General features: G+C 32.6%; 1 protein-coding gene and 2 long non-coding RNA genes across 3 annotated transcripts; all 3 read right to left on the bottom strand.

The window, feature by feature from the left end:
* Positions 1-235: 235 nt before the first annotated feature.
* On the bottom strand, positions 236-1,574 carry LOC129370920 (uncharacterized). The gene is made up of 3 exons (XR_008607105.1): positions 780-1,574; positions 542-654; positions 236-461 (listed from the first exon to the last, which is right to left on the bottom strand). It is a non-coding gene; the product is annotated as an uncharacterized LOC129370920 (long non-coding RNA).
* Positions 1,575-7,460: 5,886 nt separating this feature from the next.
* On the bottom strand, positions 7,461-8,463 carry LOC129370843 (C-type lectin domain family 12 member B-like). Its single transcript, XM_055047058.1, has 4 exons — positions 8,458-8,463; positions 7,978-8,311; positions 7,707-7,870; positions 7,461-7,577 (listed from the first exon to the last, which is right to left on the bottom strand). Exons 1-4 carry the CDS (start codon positions 8,461-8,463, stop codon positions 7,461-7,463), a joined length of 621 nt encoding a protein of 206 aa, XP_054903033.1.
* Positions 8,464-13,363: 4,900 nt separating this feature from the next.
* Positions 13,364-14,038, bottom strand: LOC129370919 (uncharacterized). Its single transcript, XR_008607104.1, has 3 exons — positions 13,891-14,038; positions 13,649-13,761; positions 13,364-13,572 (listed from the first exon to the last, which is right to left on the bottom strand). It is a non-coding gene; the product is annotated as an uncharacterized LOC129370919 (long non-coding RNA).
* Between the last annotated feature and the right edge of the window lie 3,845 nt (positions 14,039-17,883).

Raw genomic sequence — 17,883 nt, 5'->3', positions numbered from 1 at the left:
CCAAAACAGAAATCACTAAATGTATGTTTTTTTTTTATTTACAAAATACAGTACTTCATAAAGAACAAAAAAGCATTTTATCCATGTAATTTATTGTGTCCATTTGAAAAAATATATCTTTCAGAAAATAATCAATAACTTACAAGTAACAGAAATATGTTCCTCAAATACAGCAAGAAAAAACATTTTTAGTTACCAAATGACTCTTTACAAAGATAGAAGAAAATACATTTTAGCGTATTTTAAAATAAAATGTAATATAATATGACATTTATATTTTCATACTTCAAAGCCTTTTTAAAATTTGATTTCAAGGTTTAAACAGACAACGCGTTAAACCAGACAATGCCTTCTTTTCACAGATCCACTCAAGGTTTTCATTGCACTGCACTGATTTCCATCCTTGATTGCCAAGACAAATAACACATTGATTGTCATTTTCAGGTTGTGGAATCCAGCTGCTGCAGGAAAGAAAAATGTTAAAAGTTAAAAAAGAATGATTGGTTGTTATCATGAGAAGTTCTGAATATGTGTCTCTTACGAATTGGTCAGTTCACTTCCATCAACCCACTTCCATTTATTGTCCTCTGATTTCAGGCCAATCCAGTATCCTTGAGTCCCTGAACTGCCCCAACTTTTCTCAGTGACAAAGCCCTAAGAAATAGAAAGATAAAAATAACAACAAAAAAGAACATGAGAAGTATTCATCTGGTTCAAAATGTTGAGGTTTGTTCCGGTTCTTAGAACATTTGAATTATGCATGAGGTCTCTCTCATTACCTTTTCAATTTGATCAGAAACAACAACCAGAGCAGTCTTTTCTGGCTTCTTCCCAGGTTTTCCTCTCAAGACTATTTGTGTTGTTTATTGCATAGCAGCTGGACTGAAAGTTGAACCATCCTTTCTGACAAGATTTGCATGTTCGTCCTGAAACAGTAGAGATTCAGAAGTAAACAAGAAACCTTAATTTTTATATTGTTTTTGTCTATTTTTGAGCATAAATAATGAACTGTGAACATACCATTATTTTCTTTGGGACAGTATGCATCAATGGCCCACTGAGCATGGCTGAGGTTCTGCCTTACCTCTAGCTTTTGTATTTGCTCTGTAAGGTTTCTCTTCTCTGACTCCAGCTTCTGTTTTTTTTTCTGTGAGATTCATGACCCTATTTTCTGTGACAGTAAAGTCTTTTATGAGACTCTCAAATTGAATGGTCAGATTGTTGTGATCCTTCCTCAAGATGTCAAAGTCTGACGTGAGTTTGTTGTTGAGGTTCGTCAAGTTGTAATTTTCATTCAGAAGAGCCGTTTGGTTGCTCTCAATGTCGACAGACTCTGGACGTACTAAGACTGCATATATATAAAAACGTAACAGGTTGTAAAACAGTACTTTTTTCAGCACATTACCACATTTGAGAGCTATTTTCTGTTCTGTAAATCTAAATTTCAGCCAAGTTATACTCTCAAATATATCAACTCTGTCAAAAAGATTTGATCTCATCTCCCTGTAACTTAAATGTTCAAATTTGGTAGTTAAACGAAGGTTAGTTGGATCATCAAGGAAGCAATACTTTCAAAAAATATTCTTGTTAAAGTAATGTTGAGATAGAAAAAAAAACTCAATATTTTCAGCTAGAAAAAATGTTATTTGATCTTGCTGCATAAAACTCTGTATTGTATAAAACACGTTTTCAGTGTGAATTTAGCATCTTTTCTCTGAGTGACAAATTCCTACTGTTTTAATAAATCACATTTGTAGAACAATCAGCTGGCTCATATTTTCCTTTTTTTGACTAAATACACAAAGTTGTTGTTTTTGTATAACCTGACAGTGAAAACCACTTATTTAGAAATAGATAATACATAATTCAAGCTGGAGAGACTCAAATAGAGAAAAAAAATGATAAAAAGGGTTCATTAACATGAATGAATTAAAGTTCTTTGGCCCTCTGACCCTGGCAGAAGACATTGTGTCATGAAATGCAATGAACTTGTCTTTTCTTATGAAAATCTTTTATTTGTGAATCAGGAGAGTTTTTCATATAAACAAATACTAATTTAAAAAATCTTCTGCTGCTGGTTAAGGTCCCTTGCTATGTGGAAAATCATATCCAAATAGAAAAAAGTGGTTATTTTCACAACAGCCTATCTGTGTAGATTGCTATACTTGTGTTTTTTTGTTGTGTTTCATCTATCACATCATGGTGAGGTTGATCAGAATGTTGTACATAAAGAGACTCTAGAAGACTGACGGTAATGCTTTTATTCATTACAAACTGAGTTGGCGATCCTATATTAAGTGTGCATAATGGTTAACGGAGTACTTTCTTCAGGAAACAAAACAAAGTCGCCAAAGTTATTTGCAATGACAATGGGTAATGGATTTGTCTGTTAAACATTCACAGCCAAAAACTCCTTAAGGTTTAGGGTTGACACTGTTAATGAGCAAATTAATATCAAACAATGTCATTCAGGGAAAACATGCAATTGAAATTCCCATTGAAAGGACAGTGCTAATCCACTGTGCTAAAAATCAAATAATCCTAATTGTTTGATTGGTTTTGTTTGGCTTTTATAATTACAATAGATGCAGACTGCTATGACTCCCAACACCACAGAGACAAACAGAGACCCAAAGCACCAGGCCACCTGCTGGTACCATCGACGTCTATCTTCTTCATTTTTATCAGGCAACTGAACCTCTGAGGATAATCAACAATGTCTAGCCAATTTATTCCCATTCATTTTGTGTCCACTTGTAAAGAATAATATAGTAATTGATAGAGAGAAGGAGTCATTTTGTTTCTGCTGCAACATTCACTCAAATGATCTCCAATTTGTATTTGCAGGATTAAATAAAGTAGAATGTTGGTCAGATTTTGAATGTTGGTGAAGAAATAAAATTAATGTTGTGCTTAATTTTAGCTGTACTTTTCTTTACACATTTCCCATCGCAACTTACCATTCATGTCAAAAGTGTTGTCACTTTTTTCACTGCCTGTCTTCAGTTCATCGTACACAATCTCCTCCTCCTTTGTAGCTGAATGATTAAACAATTAAAAGTCAGTTGTACATTTCTTCAGAATCAGGTCTTGAAGGGAAAATAAAACCAGTTCACTTTAAAACCCATGGATAATTTTTCTCAAGACATTAAGTGTTTTTTTTCATAATGTGGAAATACTTGAATTAAATTACAACAACCAATAGAAGACTTTGTAATAAAAGTTCTAAGTATAATTGCATAGCTGCATACAGTAATTATGCAATATTTTCTAAAATGTCAACATTGCATAAACAAGTCTGATGTTTGGTTTTATCTTTTTGTGTCCATTTGTAACAAAGAATTCAAAGTATTGACATCAAGACTAGGGTTTTTATGTTTGTTTCACAACTTACAGTTTGAGTTAGTTTTTTCAGTTGCTGCACTGCGGACTTTCACTTTGTCATACACAGTTTCCTCCTCCTCTTTTTTGACTGAAAGACATAAAAGAATTTTATAGGCAGCAAAATTTTATTATATTATAGATATTATTTCCTAATAAACAGAAAAATAATATTTTTTGTTTTAAAAATCTTTGTTTTTATCACAGAATTTTGCAAATATATTCACATAACTTCAATAACCGTGGCAAGATTAGCACATTACTAAAAATGTGATCGACTGACAAAAAGGGGTGCATATTTTGGAAATGAGTTTCAGAGAGGAGAAATAATCTCTGGTTTTTCTGTCTTATTTTCCACACGAGACAGTTGTTTGCACTGGATATAATGTATTGTCATCATAATAAGGAATATTTTTCACTTTTTATTTGTAGTATCTCAAAAACCTTGTTTCTTTCAAAATGATTCACTATTTGGTTTTAGTATATTATAAAAAATTCCAATTAAATATATTTTAGATTGTGATAGCAATAAGACAAAATGTCAGAGAAGTAACTGTACATTTCAAAGAACTCCTCTATACAGATGTAAACAGGATTTCTGGAAAATCACAAAGATGACATTAATTTCATGAAGTTGCAGTTCTGATTGAATTGTGTAACTTTAGTTGTTTTTGGGTTTTTTTTATTGGGAATTGTGTCATACAAACATGTCAATACACATCCTCTGGTTTTAGGATATGGCAGTTAGATTATGAGTTAGTAAGACAAACATTTTAGAAATTCCATTTATTAAACATTTACAAGTCAACTCCGTCAAACATTTTCATTAGAGTTAATATTCATCCAGGCTTTATAACCTTCTACCAGTGAACTGCCAGCTGGCTTTAACTGAAACCAACAAAATCAAACAACAAATAATGCTTTTCTAATCAGTTATAGTTTCAAACTATAAAAAGTGAAACTCTTAATTTAACAAGATATCAATTGTCTGGGTTTTATATTAAAATGTATCAACAAAAATAATAAGAAAATCTGTGGAGATAAAAAAATATGCAGACTATCTTAAGTTCTATAAGTAACTTATTATATGTAGGGTGAGTTAATAAAAAAAAAAAAGGTCACTTACCCCTCGGCTGTAATTTATTTTTAGCTTTGAATACAACAGATGTGTAGGTAATGTCCTCCTCTTCCGCCATCACTACAGGCTTTTTAGAAATATTTGAGTTTTTATGATCTGTACACAGACTCTCCACTGCAGCCAGGTGTCATTTAGCAGAAGCAGGTCATTCTTTCTGCTGCTCTATCTCACAGCTCTTAAGTGTTCAACTTCTGCTTTTGTAAAGGGAAGTCATTTGCATTTATGTCACATCTAAAAATGAGCTCAGACATTGAATAGAATGTTTATGTGCTATGAATAGGATAAATAAATAAAAAAATGGTTACACAAATAACGTGTAAGGCAGACAAATGTGTTAATGTGAAACTCAGAATTTGAATGTTAAAACAGCATGGAATAATCAAATTAGCTCCTCTATTGCTTCCATTTCTGTCTATGAATGACAGTGAGACAGTAAATTTACCATAAATCCACATGGACATTATAATGACCTTCTTACTTAGCGATTGTATTTGCCTGTTTATTAAGAATCTAGTTAATTATTAAATTATATATCCAAAAAAGAGAAAAGTTTCAGGATATTTTGCCACCAGAGTAAAAGACAAAGTTATTAAAGAACTAAAACTTCTGGTATTCATATTTCAAAGTGAGGTTAAATGCTTGGATGTTAAAATAATTTCAGAATATCAATCAGGGTAATTGCTAGGTTTTACAAAGAAAACAGCAAACATCTAAAACACACACAAACAAATATGTATTGTAATAATATGATGTCATCATTTACTTATTTAAGATTTTATTCACAATGAACTTTATAAAAAATTTAAACTCTGAGAAAAAAGAAATGAGCAAAATATGTTGTACAAAAGCAAGAATTATGTAACCCAGTTTAAATCCATGATGCCACATTTCCAGTTTCAATTCTTTGTTTCTGATCTTTATTGACTCACTTCTATTGGTTTTCCAGTCATTGATTACTCTTAACATTTCTGAAAAGGCAATACCTATTCTTACTTAAATTAGGTTTGTATGCTTTACTCAAGTGTCACTAAATACATTATTCAATCAATATTTAGAAGTTTTGATTTTGCAGGTAACTGACTTTCTGATACTACTCATGAAATATTATAAAAAAAACAGGTTTGCTCTGTTGTATTAGCTTAGATATATGAATTTTATTTTGCACAAAAGACCAGATAATTTATATTTTAAATATGGTTTAAAATATGGTTTAAAATAAGTTTTCTTCATACATTTTTTAAACTGGGTATTTTGTTTGCTCTACTTAACTTTTAATAGAAAATAGTCAAATTGACAAATATTTTCTGATCTCTATACCTTTCTTTCAATTGTTTTCCTACAAACAAATACGACTTTAAATAGGATTCATGTATGATATAATTTATAAATTATATGTTCTGATTAAATTCTATTTGGTCAAATAACTATTTTTAAATATATTTTTAACTACTGAGGTGTTATTTAACCCTTTAACAACCACACCAAGAAAAAAACCTGTGAAAATTTTTTTCTTTGCATTTCTTTTACCCTTGGGTGACTCATAAACACAATCAATATTTTTTTTTTTCAACAGACCCTGTGGTTTTTAAAATATTGATCTCTACCAAACGGTTGAGATGTCACTTAAAGGTTTAAGTACATGATGTAATAAAAATACCTAGTACAGTAGATAAAATAAAATAAAATGCAAATTTATAAAGAAATTAACAACAAAATGTCTGGGGCATTGGATACAGTTTATGTTTGTCAAAATGCTACACAACACTGGTTTTAATTTCAACCAAGGAATACATGCATCGAACAAGGAAATATTGCATTTTTAGTTTTCCCATCTTGATTGTATCTGTACTAAAGTGCAACAGTTTTTCAGTGTTTCACTGTTGAAAAGGGCATGATCCCATAGGCTTTACTAAGCAAGTTGACCCATTTGTTATCCAACCACTTCACTGGAAGAACCCCTTCAGCAGCCCTAAAATCACAGGCCCCACGCCCCCTTTGAATCAGGACTTTGTCATCAATGGAGCTCCACCAGTGCAGTTCAGTCATACGGTACCGATTCACTTGACGCCAAGGGCAGTGTGCAGGTACTGAACCAAGTTGAAACTTGTAAAGAAGTTATCACAAAAGACAACAGACAGCTGGGGCTCTTTTATCGTTTTGCAGAGTGTTGGCACCACTTTTGCTCCCAAAGGAAGAAATTATTACAAAAATTATTTTGTAAGATGATGTTATACAGCAAGAAGGTCCTGGGTTCGATTCCTGGCCCAGGGTCTTTCTGCACGGAGTTTGCATGTTATCCCTTTGCATACTGGGTTCTCTCCGGGTTCTCCGGCTTCCTCCCACAGTCCAAAAACATGTCTGTCAGGTTGATTGGGCTTTCCAGATTCTTCTTATGTGTGAATGTGTGAGTGCATGGTTGTTTGTCCTGTTTGTCTTTGTGTTGCCCTGCGACAGACTGGCGACCTGTTCAGGGTGTAACCCGCCTCTCGCCCGGAACGCAGCTGGAGATAGGCACCAGCACCTCCCGACCCCGTTAGGGAGAAGGGTGGCCAGAAAATGGATGGATGATGTTATAATTATTCTTAGTGTATAACATTGTAATAACACTTATTGTTTCCTATTTACACCAATAGATGAAAATGACTTTTTATTTTATAGCAAAAAAAAAAAGTTAACTAAATTACCTTGATTTGCTACATTTAGCATCAAGTGACAAATCAACGGTTTGGTCAAGCATATTTTGAAAAATTATTAAACCTCTAATTTAGATTTTAGGTGGTATCAAGTAACATAATTCTGTTTAGTAAGGTCTTTAACACTATCATATGCCAGAAAACTATTCCTGCCTTTCAGCTGTTGCATCCAGGCTCTAAGGAAAAACATCAATTAAATCAAGGCTGAATGATTTGTTTTATACAAAGCTTAAGAAACAATGTGTGTCTCACTGATTGGTCAGATCACTTCCATCAGTCCATTTCCATTTCACTCCTACAGCTCTGAGACCAATCCAGTATCCATTAATGCCTGATTGAACAGGACTTTGTGTTTGGACAAAATCCTGAGGAATTAGAACAGAGAATCTTGTTTATTTGTTGACTGAAAACTGATTAAACACTCAAAATTATTGATTCTACAATTTCATCAGTCAGTGTACATTTATAAACCATTAAAATTGTTCTTCCATTACCTTTTCTGCCTGGTTAGAAACAACAGTCAGATCTGAAATCATCTGTTTGCAGATTTCTCGTGCATCTTCCCAGGTCAGTTGACTAGACGGTGGAGCATCGTTAAAAGCATAACAGCTGGAAAGTTTGTGATTCCAGCCTTTCTGGCAATTATTGCAACTTCTCCCTTAAATAAAAATATTCCATTAATAGACATGTTTATATAATATCATTATTTATTTTTTTAAACATGATTATGTAATTCAGGACAAACTGTTTAAAATATGAACATACCAGCATTTGTTTTAGGACAGTATGCATCAATGCTCCATTGAGCTCGACTGACATTGAGACCATCCCAGGTTTCCTCCATGTTTTTTATTATTTCTGTGAGGTTTTTCTTTTGTTCCTTCAGCTCCTCATTAAGCGAAGTCAGGTTGTGATTCTCTGCTGTCAGTGTGGTGATGTTGTTTTTTAAGGCCATGGAAACCGAAGTCAGGTTGGATTTGTCTGAACTGAGTTTGTTGTTGAGGTTTGTCAGGTTCTGATTCTCCTCCAGCAGAACCTGCTGGGATGATTTCAGCTGTTTCAGCTCATTTGAAGTGCTCTCACTAAAAAAGTGCTGTAACTAAAAAAATGAAAATTGCTTAAGAAAAAAAAAAAATTTTAGAGTTAAATTTTGCTTTCTACTCAGTTTCAATATAAACAACCTCTGAAAAGACGATGAATATGACATATTTATCATATAATGTTTAGAATCTTCAGATGTAAGACCGTCATCTTTAAATTATTCACTAATCTGAACCAATAATCCTGCCAGCTGAAATAAAAGATCCAGCACTATTACAGTTTTTTGTTGAAGATTGAACTGTTTTATAAACTAACAAAGTTATAAGAAAGATGTACAGAAATGTACAGAAATCACATTCATGGCCTTTTAGTTTTGTATACTCACAATGAACACAGACTCCAATGACACTCAGCACCAAAATGACACACAGAGTCCCAAAGCAGCAACACAGCTGCTGATAGCGGCGACATCTTTCTGCTGCCTTGTCTGGCAGAAGTTCTACAGAGATTAAAACAACAAAGATGAACTTTAAAATGTAAACAGACAGAAGCCTCTATTATCCTTTATATCTGCAGCTGTAGATCAATATCTCTACTTTATTACAAAAGAAAAACTCCACTCTCTAATACTAATAAATAGCCTATAATTGCAATGGCACTTTATCCAGTCAAGAGAACTCCAATGCAGGGCAATACATTCACCATTATGCCACAGCTGCCCTGGAGCTAAATGACAGGAACAAGGCTGTCATAAAATCTGCAGGTAAAGCTGATGAAGTGTTTTGTCCAAGAAAACAATGACTGACATGGATTTGAAGCAACAAAGCAAATACCATAGTGTTGGATCATGATTGCTTTTAGATTTCCAAAGCAAAACAGCAATAAAAAAAATGGAATATTAAATCTTAAAATTATTTTAATCAGGATTTTCTTTCTGTTTCAATGAAATCTCCAAAGTCAGTGTAAAAGTAGAAAAATTTTTTCTCTTTTTCTTCAGCAAATGGAAACATCAAAAATAATTCAAATATTAGCTAACCAGCATTTTACAGGTTTCCACATGATACTGATTTGTCCTTAGAATTGGGGCAAATAATGAGAACTTTAATATTGTATATCTTCCTTATTTTTGTAAACTTACCCTTTATGTCAAGAGTTTGTTGAAAACGTACATTCTGGTACATCACTTCAGTATCATCCGCTGCTTTAGCTGAAAAGGTTGAAAATATAAGTTGTTTACAAGAACTTTCTAAGGATTCTTATGTTTAAACTTAAAAATCTTTATTATTTTATACTTACTCTTTTTATCTGCCTCAACTTCCTCATATACACCTTCATTCTCATTTTTACCTGAAAGATCAGTGAGTTTCAAAACATTTAGTCAAACATATGTAATGTACAGAAATATTTCATTCTTTGCTATTTCATCTTTTAATAAAATAACCTGTCATAATATATGTTGCAAGACAAATTAGGAACTATCTGGCATAGTTCCCCCTATCAGAAACATGAAATGCAGAACTGGGTCATGTCCTGTTCTAAAAAGCAACACATTAAAAATACTCAGCACAACTAAAGCATTAACTAATCAATATTATTTCTAATATGCTAATCAATTTATTTCAAGGTCAAAAATATTTTGCATAAATGTTCAAGAAATTAAATTGAAGTTGAACCTGAATATATCAATACTCTGGTGGTGGGTGAGGGATTTCTGAGCCATTTATTGACCAAAATCAACATTTGAAAAAAGAACAAATATTGTAAATTTAATTCACTGCTTAACTGGTAAGAAGGAATGAAATAGAAACATTAGAACCAGGCTTTTTTGCCACGATAGAAAAATTCAGGACAACCAGCAGCAGGTCATGATAAACAGAAAAATTAGGAATAACAGACTCTACAGTTAGCAAAAACGTAATCCATATAAGAAAACCATGCAGGTATCAAACATATCTTGTTCAGATAAAAAATAAATTTGCAACTGAACTTTGGCATGAAATGAAGTACAACATGTGACTGTGTGCATAGATCTGAGTTTATGGGGAGCTGTGATGCTCAGAAAGTTTAACAAATGCTCTCTCGCTCAGTAACAGATTTATTATAACAAAAGTTCTTCTGTTTGTCATTCAAACTGAGTAAGGAGGCCATGTTCAGACAGAGCTATTCTTCCTGATGAACATAACTGCTGCCTTTTAGCTGGAAATAAACATATCTACACCATAGAAGATGGATGATGCCACCACAGAGTTAAATATGTTCTCTATATAATTGTAGGGGATGTTACATTTTCAAAAATAATTTCTTCACCTGTGATTACTTTTAACTCTTGTGATAAAAGGTCTGAAAACCCCTGGCATTTGGAAAGATGCAGACTCAGTTAAAATGTTAGAGAATATATTTAATTCATGCAGAATCAAATTAACTTACCTTGTGATTGGGGCTGCTTCTCTGCCATATTTACAGCCTTAATGTTGATTTATTGAACTCATAGACTGAATCAGAACTGAAATGAGATGTAATAGGAAAGAGGTAGATGTTTCCTCTATTTGTGCTTCTTTTTATTGCTCTTGATTTGAATACTTCTGCTTTTTCATTTCGGTCAACCCCTTAATCAACTAAACTTTGACCAGCATTTATGTGTTTTAATCGCTCTTTGCTTTTCTTACTTGTTATGAAGAATAATTAAGTAAGTGCACTACAAAAACACAAAATCAAGCACTTTTTGTCACATTTTTAATGCAAATATATTAGTGCTATTGAAATTGTTTTAGGTAAATAAATTCTTTATATCGTTGAATAATTACTGTTTCTTTTGGCCGATTGTTTCACGTTTATAGTGCGAAAAATGTCTTGTGTTAAGCTAATTAATCTGCCAGTGAAGTTAATACTTTTACCTCAATATTAACAAATCATTGATTAAAAACAAACTCGTATGTGTTGCTGAAAGGTTATTTATAAGTCAGTTTTGTCTCATTTCAAGTGTACATATATATTTGCACTAGAAACTGGTTTTATAATACTTTGGAAGATGTTGTGTTTTTGAATTTTTACAAAAAATGTTAATTTATAACTTAGAATTTCAATGTGTTTTAAAATTCTAATACAATACTAACTTGTACATGGTGAAAATTATAAAAAAAGAAGGAAAAAAAGGTTGACAAAAATACATAAAAAGTAAATGTCAAATAAATACCAAATCAGAGTGAGGATGCTACATCAACGTTTTGCTCATTTTAGTGGAACAGGATTTTCATCAGATAGGGAAATATAATCTCATATTACATGAAACAAAAGCAGTGACTGTTCACCTGCATTAATTGTTGTTTCTTAATGACAATGTCTGTCATGTATTATTTGATAAACATATAGAGAAATAATGACTGGTGCAGGTTGAATTATTCATTTACAAATCTAATACATCATAAAAAATGAAAGAACACTGAATTTTGAACATGTTTATAAAATGGTGGCATTTGGAAGTTACAGAGCTTTGACGTTTATGTTGAATTAATTAATCCATCACTGTTTCTTACTCAGTTGGTTACAGTTTTTAACTTGTAGGTAAATTGTAAAAAGAATAAGGGTAAGGTCTAGTTTTTTAGTGTCTTCCTCAGAAACATTTAGGGCCATGTTTAATTGTTGTTGTTAGGTGCTGCATTGTTTTGAATATGTAAATCATGACTGGTGGATTCAGGACACCAAGTATGGGCTACTTATCTAAGCAGAGGAGAGGTATAAGATGACTCTGCAACACACCCTTCATCCTTTTCCTCCACTAATCTTAACCAGCAACACTTCTGAATATTTCAGTTTGGTTTGTTCATTGTTTTAGGTATAAAGTTCACCCAAAATTTGCACATAGCTCATTTTCAGTGTCGTTACAGCCCCTGGCCTCTTGGGGCTGTGCATGTTTTTTATGCTAAACAGGTTCAGCTGTAGATGACAAGTCATCTCCTGATTGGCCGCCTGGAAGCTGCAGGAGCTACACCCCATTGGATCAGCAGAGAACTGCAAGCCTATCAGATGTTAATGAGACTCACCTGTTCCTATAAAATGCTCCTGAAACATTCCTTCAGTGGCACAGCTTGTAAGAGGAGGTGTTGCTCTGCTGTTCACCACCTTTGTTTGTAATTGCTTTTGGCAATTGTAAAAACATTTTGTTGTTTGCTCTGCTAAAGTAGTTTGCCTTGTTTGGGTTGTCTTCACAAGCTAGAAGCTAGTGTTTGGGAGGCTTGTTGCTCCCTTTATTTTTTCTTTTCCCTTTTATTTGATTTACCTTAGACTGATTTGTTTGGGCATCTTGTAATTTACTTTGCACTTAACCATTCTTAAAGTTCTTAGCCCTTTTGCTTTGTTTTAATTGGGTTAAGTTGTATTGTGTCTTGGTTTTGTAAAACTTTGTTCATTTTTGTAATAAATCACTTTTTTTTATTATGTCTGGACATTTTTTATGTTACCGCCCTGAACCCCTAGACCTTAGGGTCATAACAAGTGTTAAGATAATAGTTATACTAAAATCTTGTAAATAATATTCAAACAGGCATAATTTTCATTTTTCATCAGGCTTGTGTACTTCTATTTTCTATCTGTAACTTTGTTAAGCAGCAGTAATATGAAAAGGCAATAATATGACTTACACTGTGAAAATGCATCAATTCAAGGGAACATGATAACTTAAAGACTCACTTCCAAACTCAGATTATTTGCTTTAATATTTAGACATTTATTGTCATTCATTGTCAAAGTTGTGGATTTCTAAAACAAAATCATCATATCACAAATGTTTGATAAACTGTATAATAAGAAAAAATGACAGATAGAAAAATGACAATTTTTTTATTCTCAACTTTAAAAATAAAAATTATGTTATTTTGTGTAATAGGTTGCACACAATAAATTCAGTAAAACCTATATACACTAAATAATTATGTTAACTACTGAAACAAGATCCACAGGCAGTGGGAATCCTAAAATCATGCTAAAGCCATGCAAAGTTCTTTCAAAAACTATCAGTAAAAACTTTATGAATCTGTTGATAAACTTTAAATGTACAACTTAGAGATAAATCATCAAAAACATGTGAAATTTGTAAAGCCTTTTAAAATGAGCTTGTAAAAAAATCAACCAGAAATTTGCATAATTCTGAAATAAGGTTTTCCAAACAGCTTGTCAAAAACCTCAACATTTCATGTTTAAACAGATAAAGCCTTCTTCTCACAGATTCGGGAGTTTCTATTAGTACAGCTCACAGATTTCCATTCTCTGTCCTGGCGAGAAGTTACACATTGACCATCAGTTGCAGGCTGTTGCATCCAGGCTCTAAGGAAAAACATCAATTAAATCAAGGCTCAAAGATTTGTTTTAAACAAAGCTTAAGAAACAATGTGTGTCTCACTGATTGGTCGGATCACTTCCATCAGTCCATTTCCATTTCCCTCCTACAGCTCTGAGACCAATCCAGTATCCATTAATGTATGAAAGAGCAGGACTTTGTGTTTGGACAAAATCCTGAGGAATTAGAACAGAGAATCCTGTTTATATGTTGACTGAAAACTGATTAAACACTTAAAGTTATCGAGGCTACAATTTTATCAGTCAGTGTGCATTTGCAATCCATTAAAATTGTTCATCCATTACCTTTTCTGTCTGGTTAGAAACAACAGAAACAAATCATCTGTTTGCATTGTTTTCGTGCATCTTCCCAGGTCAGGTGTTCAGACGGTGGACCATCGCTAAAAGCATAACAGCTGGAAAGTTTGTGATTCCAGCCTTTCTGGCAATTATTGCACCTTCTCCCTTTTACAAAAATATTCCATTAATAAATATGTTTACATAATATTATAATTTTTTTTGAGCATCATAATGTAGTTCAGCACAAACTGTCTAAAATATGAACATACCACCATTTTTTTTTAGGACAGTATTCATCAATGCTCCACTGAGCTCGACTGACATTGAGACCATCCCAGGTTTCCTCCATGTTTTTATTTTTTCTGTGAGGTTTTTCTTTTGTTCCTTCAGCTCCTCATTAAGCGAAGTCAGGTTGGATTTTTCTGAACTGAGTTTGTAGATGAGGTCAGTCAAGTTTTGGATTTTTTCATTTTGGGTTGATATCAGCTGGTTCAGCTCATTTGAAGTGCTCTAAGAAACTGTTGTAACTAAAAAGTGAAAAATGCTTATGAAAAAAAATCTTTTAGAGTTTAATTATACTTTCTACTCAGTTTCAATATAAAAAACCTTTAAAAAAAATAAAAATGACATGTATATCATATAAAGATGAGAATCTTTAGAGGTAAGAGTGTCATCTTTAAATTATTCACTAATCTGAACCAATAATCCTGCCAGCTGAAATAAAAGATTACATTACAGTTTTTTTGTTCAAGATTGAACTGTTTTATAAACTAACAAAGTTATAAGAAAGATCATATCAAATGTACAGAAATCACATTCATGGCCTTTTAGTTTTGTATACTCACAATAAACACAGACTCCAATGACACAGCACCAAAATGACACACAGAGTCCCAAAGCAGCAACACAGCTGCTGATAGCGGCGACATCTTTCTGCTGCCTTGTCTGGCAGAAGTTCTACAGAGATTAAAACAACAAAGATGAACTTTAAAATGTAAACAGACAGAAGCCTCTATTATCCTTTATATCTGCAGCTGTAGATCAATATCTCTACTTTATTACAAAAGAAAAACTCCACTCTCTAATACTAATAAATAGCCTATAATTGCAATGGCACTTTATCCAGTCAAGAGAACTCCAATGCAGGGCAATACATTCACCATTATGCCACAGCTGCCCTGGAGCTAAATGACAGGAACAAAGCTGCCATAAAATCTGCAGGCAAAGCAGATGAAGTGTTTTGTCCAAGAAAACAATGACTGACATGGATTTGAAGCAACAACGCAAATACCATAGTGTTGGATCATGATTGTTTTAAAATTTCCAATGGAAAACAGCAATAAAAACTTTTAATATTAAATCTTAAAATAATTTTCATTAAGATTTTTTTTTTTAATTTCATAGAAATCTCTCAACGTCAGTGCAAAAGGAGAACAATTTTTTCTCTCATTTATCTTCAAAAAAGGGAAACATCAAAAAAGAATTAAAATATTAGCTAACCAGCATTTGACATGTTTCCACGTGAAACTAATTTGTCCTTAGAATTGGGGCAAATAATGAGAACTTTAAGAGAATACATCTTTCTTTTTTTGTAAACTTACCCTTTTTGTCAAGAGTTTGCTGAACACTTTCATTCTGGTTCTCCACTTCAGTATCATCCACTGCTTTAGCTGAAAAGGTTGGACATTTTAAATTGGTCTTCAAGAACTTTATAAGGATTCTTATAGTTAAACTTAAAAATCTTTACTATTTCATACTTACCCTCTTCATTCACCTTAACTTCATCATATATCGTCTCATTTTCATTTTTGCCTGAAAGACCAGTGATTTAAAAAAACATTTAGTGAAACCTAAATATTTGACTAAACATTTTTGACAATTTTTCTAAATGTCAAACACTAATGTTAGCACAACTAACTAACCAATATAATTTCTAATGCCAATCAATTTATTTCAAGTTGATTTTTGACTAATGTTCAAGAAATTCAAATTAAGGTTGAACATGAATATATTAATAATTTTCAGTTTGTGGATCAGGGATATCTGAGCCATTTATTGACCAAGATTAACATCTTGAAAAAAGAAAGGCTTTTTTGTTTGATAAAAAAAATATTATATATTTAATTTCCTGCATAACTGGAAAGAAGGAATGAAATAGATACATTAGAACTAGCCTTTTTTGCCACAATGTAAAAATTCAGCAATAGGTCATCATAAACACCAGCAGCAGGTCATAATAAACAGAAAATATAGGAATAACAGACTCTGCAGTTAGCGAAAACTTAAACCATAGAAGAAAACCATACAGGTATTAAACATATCTTATTCAGATAAAAAATAAATGTGCAACTGAACTTTGGCATGAAATGAAGTACAATATGTGACTGTGTGCATAGATCTGAGTTTGTTGGGAGCTGTGATGCTCAGAAAGTTTAACAACTGCTCTCTCGCTCAGTAACAGATTTATTTTAACAAAAGTTCTTCTGTTTGTCATTTAAACTGAGTAAGGAGGCCATGTTCAGACAGAGCTATTCTTCCTGATGAACATAACTGCTGCCTTTTACCTGGAAATAAACATATCTACACCATAGGAGATGGATGATGCCACCACAGAGTTAAATATGTTCTTTATATAATTCTAGGGGATGTTACATTTTCAAAAATAATTTCCTTGACCTGTGATTACTTTTGACTCTTGTGACAAAAGGTCTGAAAACCCCTGGCATTTGGAAAGATGCAGACTGAGTTAAAATGTTAGAGAATATATTTAATTCATGCAGAATCATATGACCTTACCTTGTGATTGGGGCTGCTTCTTACTTTTGATGTTCACTGAAGCATAGCTCACGTCCTCCTCCGCCATATTTACAGCTTTAATGTTGATTTATTGAACTCGTAGACTGAATCAAAACTCAAATGAGATGTAATAGGAAGAGGCAGATGTTTCCTCTGTTGTTGCTTCCTTTTTTTGCTCTTGATTTGCATACTTCTGCTTTTTCAATAGATTCAAAGCCTAAATTAAATAAACATTCACCAGCATTTATGTGTTTTAATAGCTCTTTGCTTTTCTTGCTTGCTGTAAAGAATAATTATGAAAGTGCACTACAAAAACACAAAATCAAACATTTTTAGTCAAATTTGTAGTGCACATATGTTAGTGCTTTTGAAATAAGGCAAAACTGACTCAGAAGTAACTTTTCTGTAAGATAAAGGAGATTGTTTTACGTAGAAAAATTCTTTATATGGCTGAAAAATTCCTGTTTGTTCTGGACGATTATTTCACCTTTAATGTGGAGAAAATGTATTATTATAAGCTAATTAATCTGCCAGTGGAGCTAATACCTTTTCCTCAATATTAACAAATCATTGACTTAATACAAACATCAGAGAGGGAAATATAATGTGACATTACAAGAAGCAAAAGCAGTGACTGTTCACCTGCATTAAGATTTTTTTCTTGATGACAATGTCTGTCATGTATTATTTGATAAACATATAGAGAAATAATGACAGATGCAGGGTGAATTATTCACTTACAAATTTAATATATCATGAAAAAATGAAGGAACACTGAATTATGAACATATCTATGAAAGGTATTCCAGTTCAAAATGGTGGCATTTGGAAGTTACAGAGCTTTGACGTTTATGTTGGATCAATCAATCCATCAGTGTTTCTTAAATCAAAATATCAAATCAAATTTTATTTGTACAGCACATTTCAGCAGCAAGGCATTTCAAAGTGCTTTACATCAAAAACACAAAGTCATGCATCATGGAATAAACAATACATTGTTTACATATTACATTTCAAATAAAACTCTAAACAGGTTTGTTTTTAGTTGAGATTTAAAGGAAGTCAGGGTTTCCGTTGTTTTACAATTTTCTGGAAGTTTGTTCCCATTTTTTTTTTTTTTTTTTTGTGTAGATGCTGAAAGCTGCTTGCCTGTGAAGACGCTGTTGCAATAATCAATGCAACTAAAGATAAACGCATGGATGA

Source organism: Poeciliopsis prolifica, unplaced genomic scaffold (genome assembly GCF_027474105.1).
Source record: "Poeciliopsis prolifica strain line A6 unplaced genomic scaffold, Auburn_PproV2 SCAFFOLD025, whole genome shotgun sequence".
In the NCBI taxonomy this organism is placed as follows: Eukaryota; Metazoa; Chordata; class Actinopteri; order Cyprinodontiformes; family Poeciliidae; genus Poeciliopsis; species Poeciliopsis prolifica.
Note: the sequence above shows the minus strand (reverse complement) of the source record. Positions and strands in the feature narration are given on the sequence as shown.

What these genes read in the sequence shown, in the direction of transcription:
- LOC129370843 (XM_055047058.1), bottom strand. An exon ending in CTGTCCTAAAACAAATGCTG is followed by an intron (nt 7,871 to 7,977) that starts GTATGTTCATAT and finishes TTTTTATTTAAG; the next exon opens with GGAGAAGTTGCAATAATTGC. An exon ending in TTTCTAACCAGGCAGAAAAG is followed by an intron (nt 7,578 to 7,706) that starts GTAATGGAAGAA and finishes CTAATTCCTCAG; the next exon opens with GATTTTGTCCAAACACAAAG.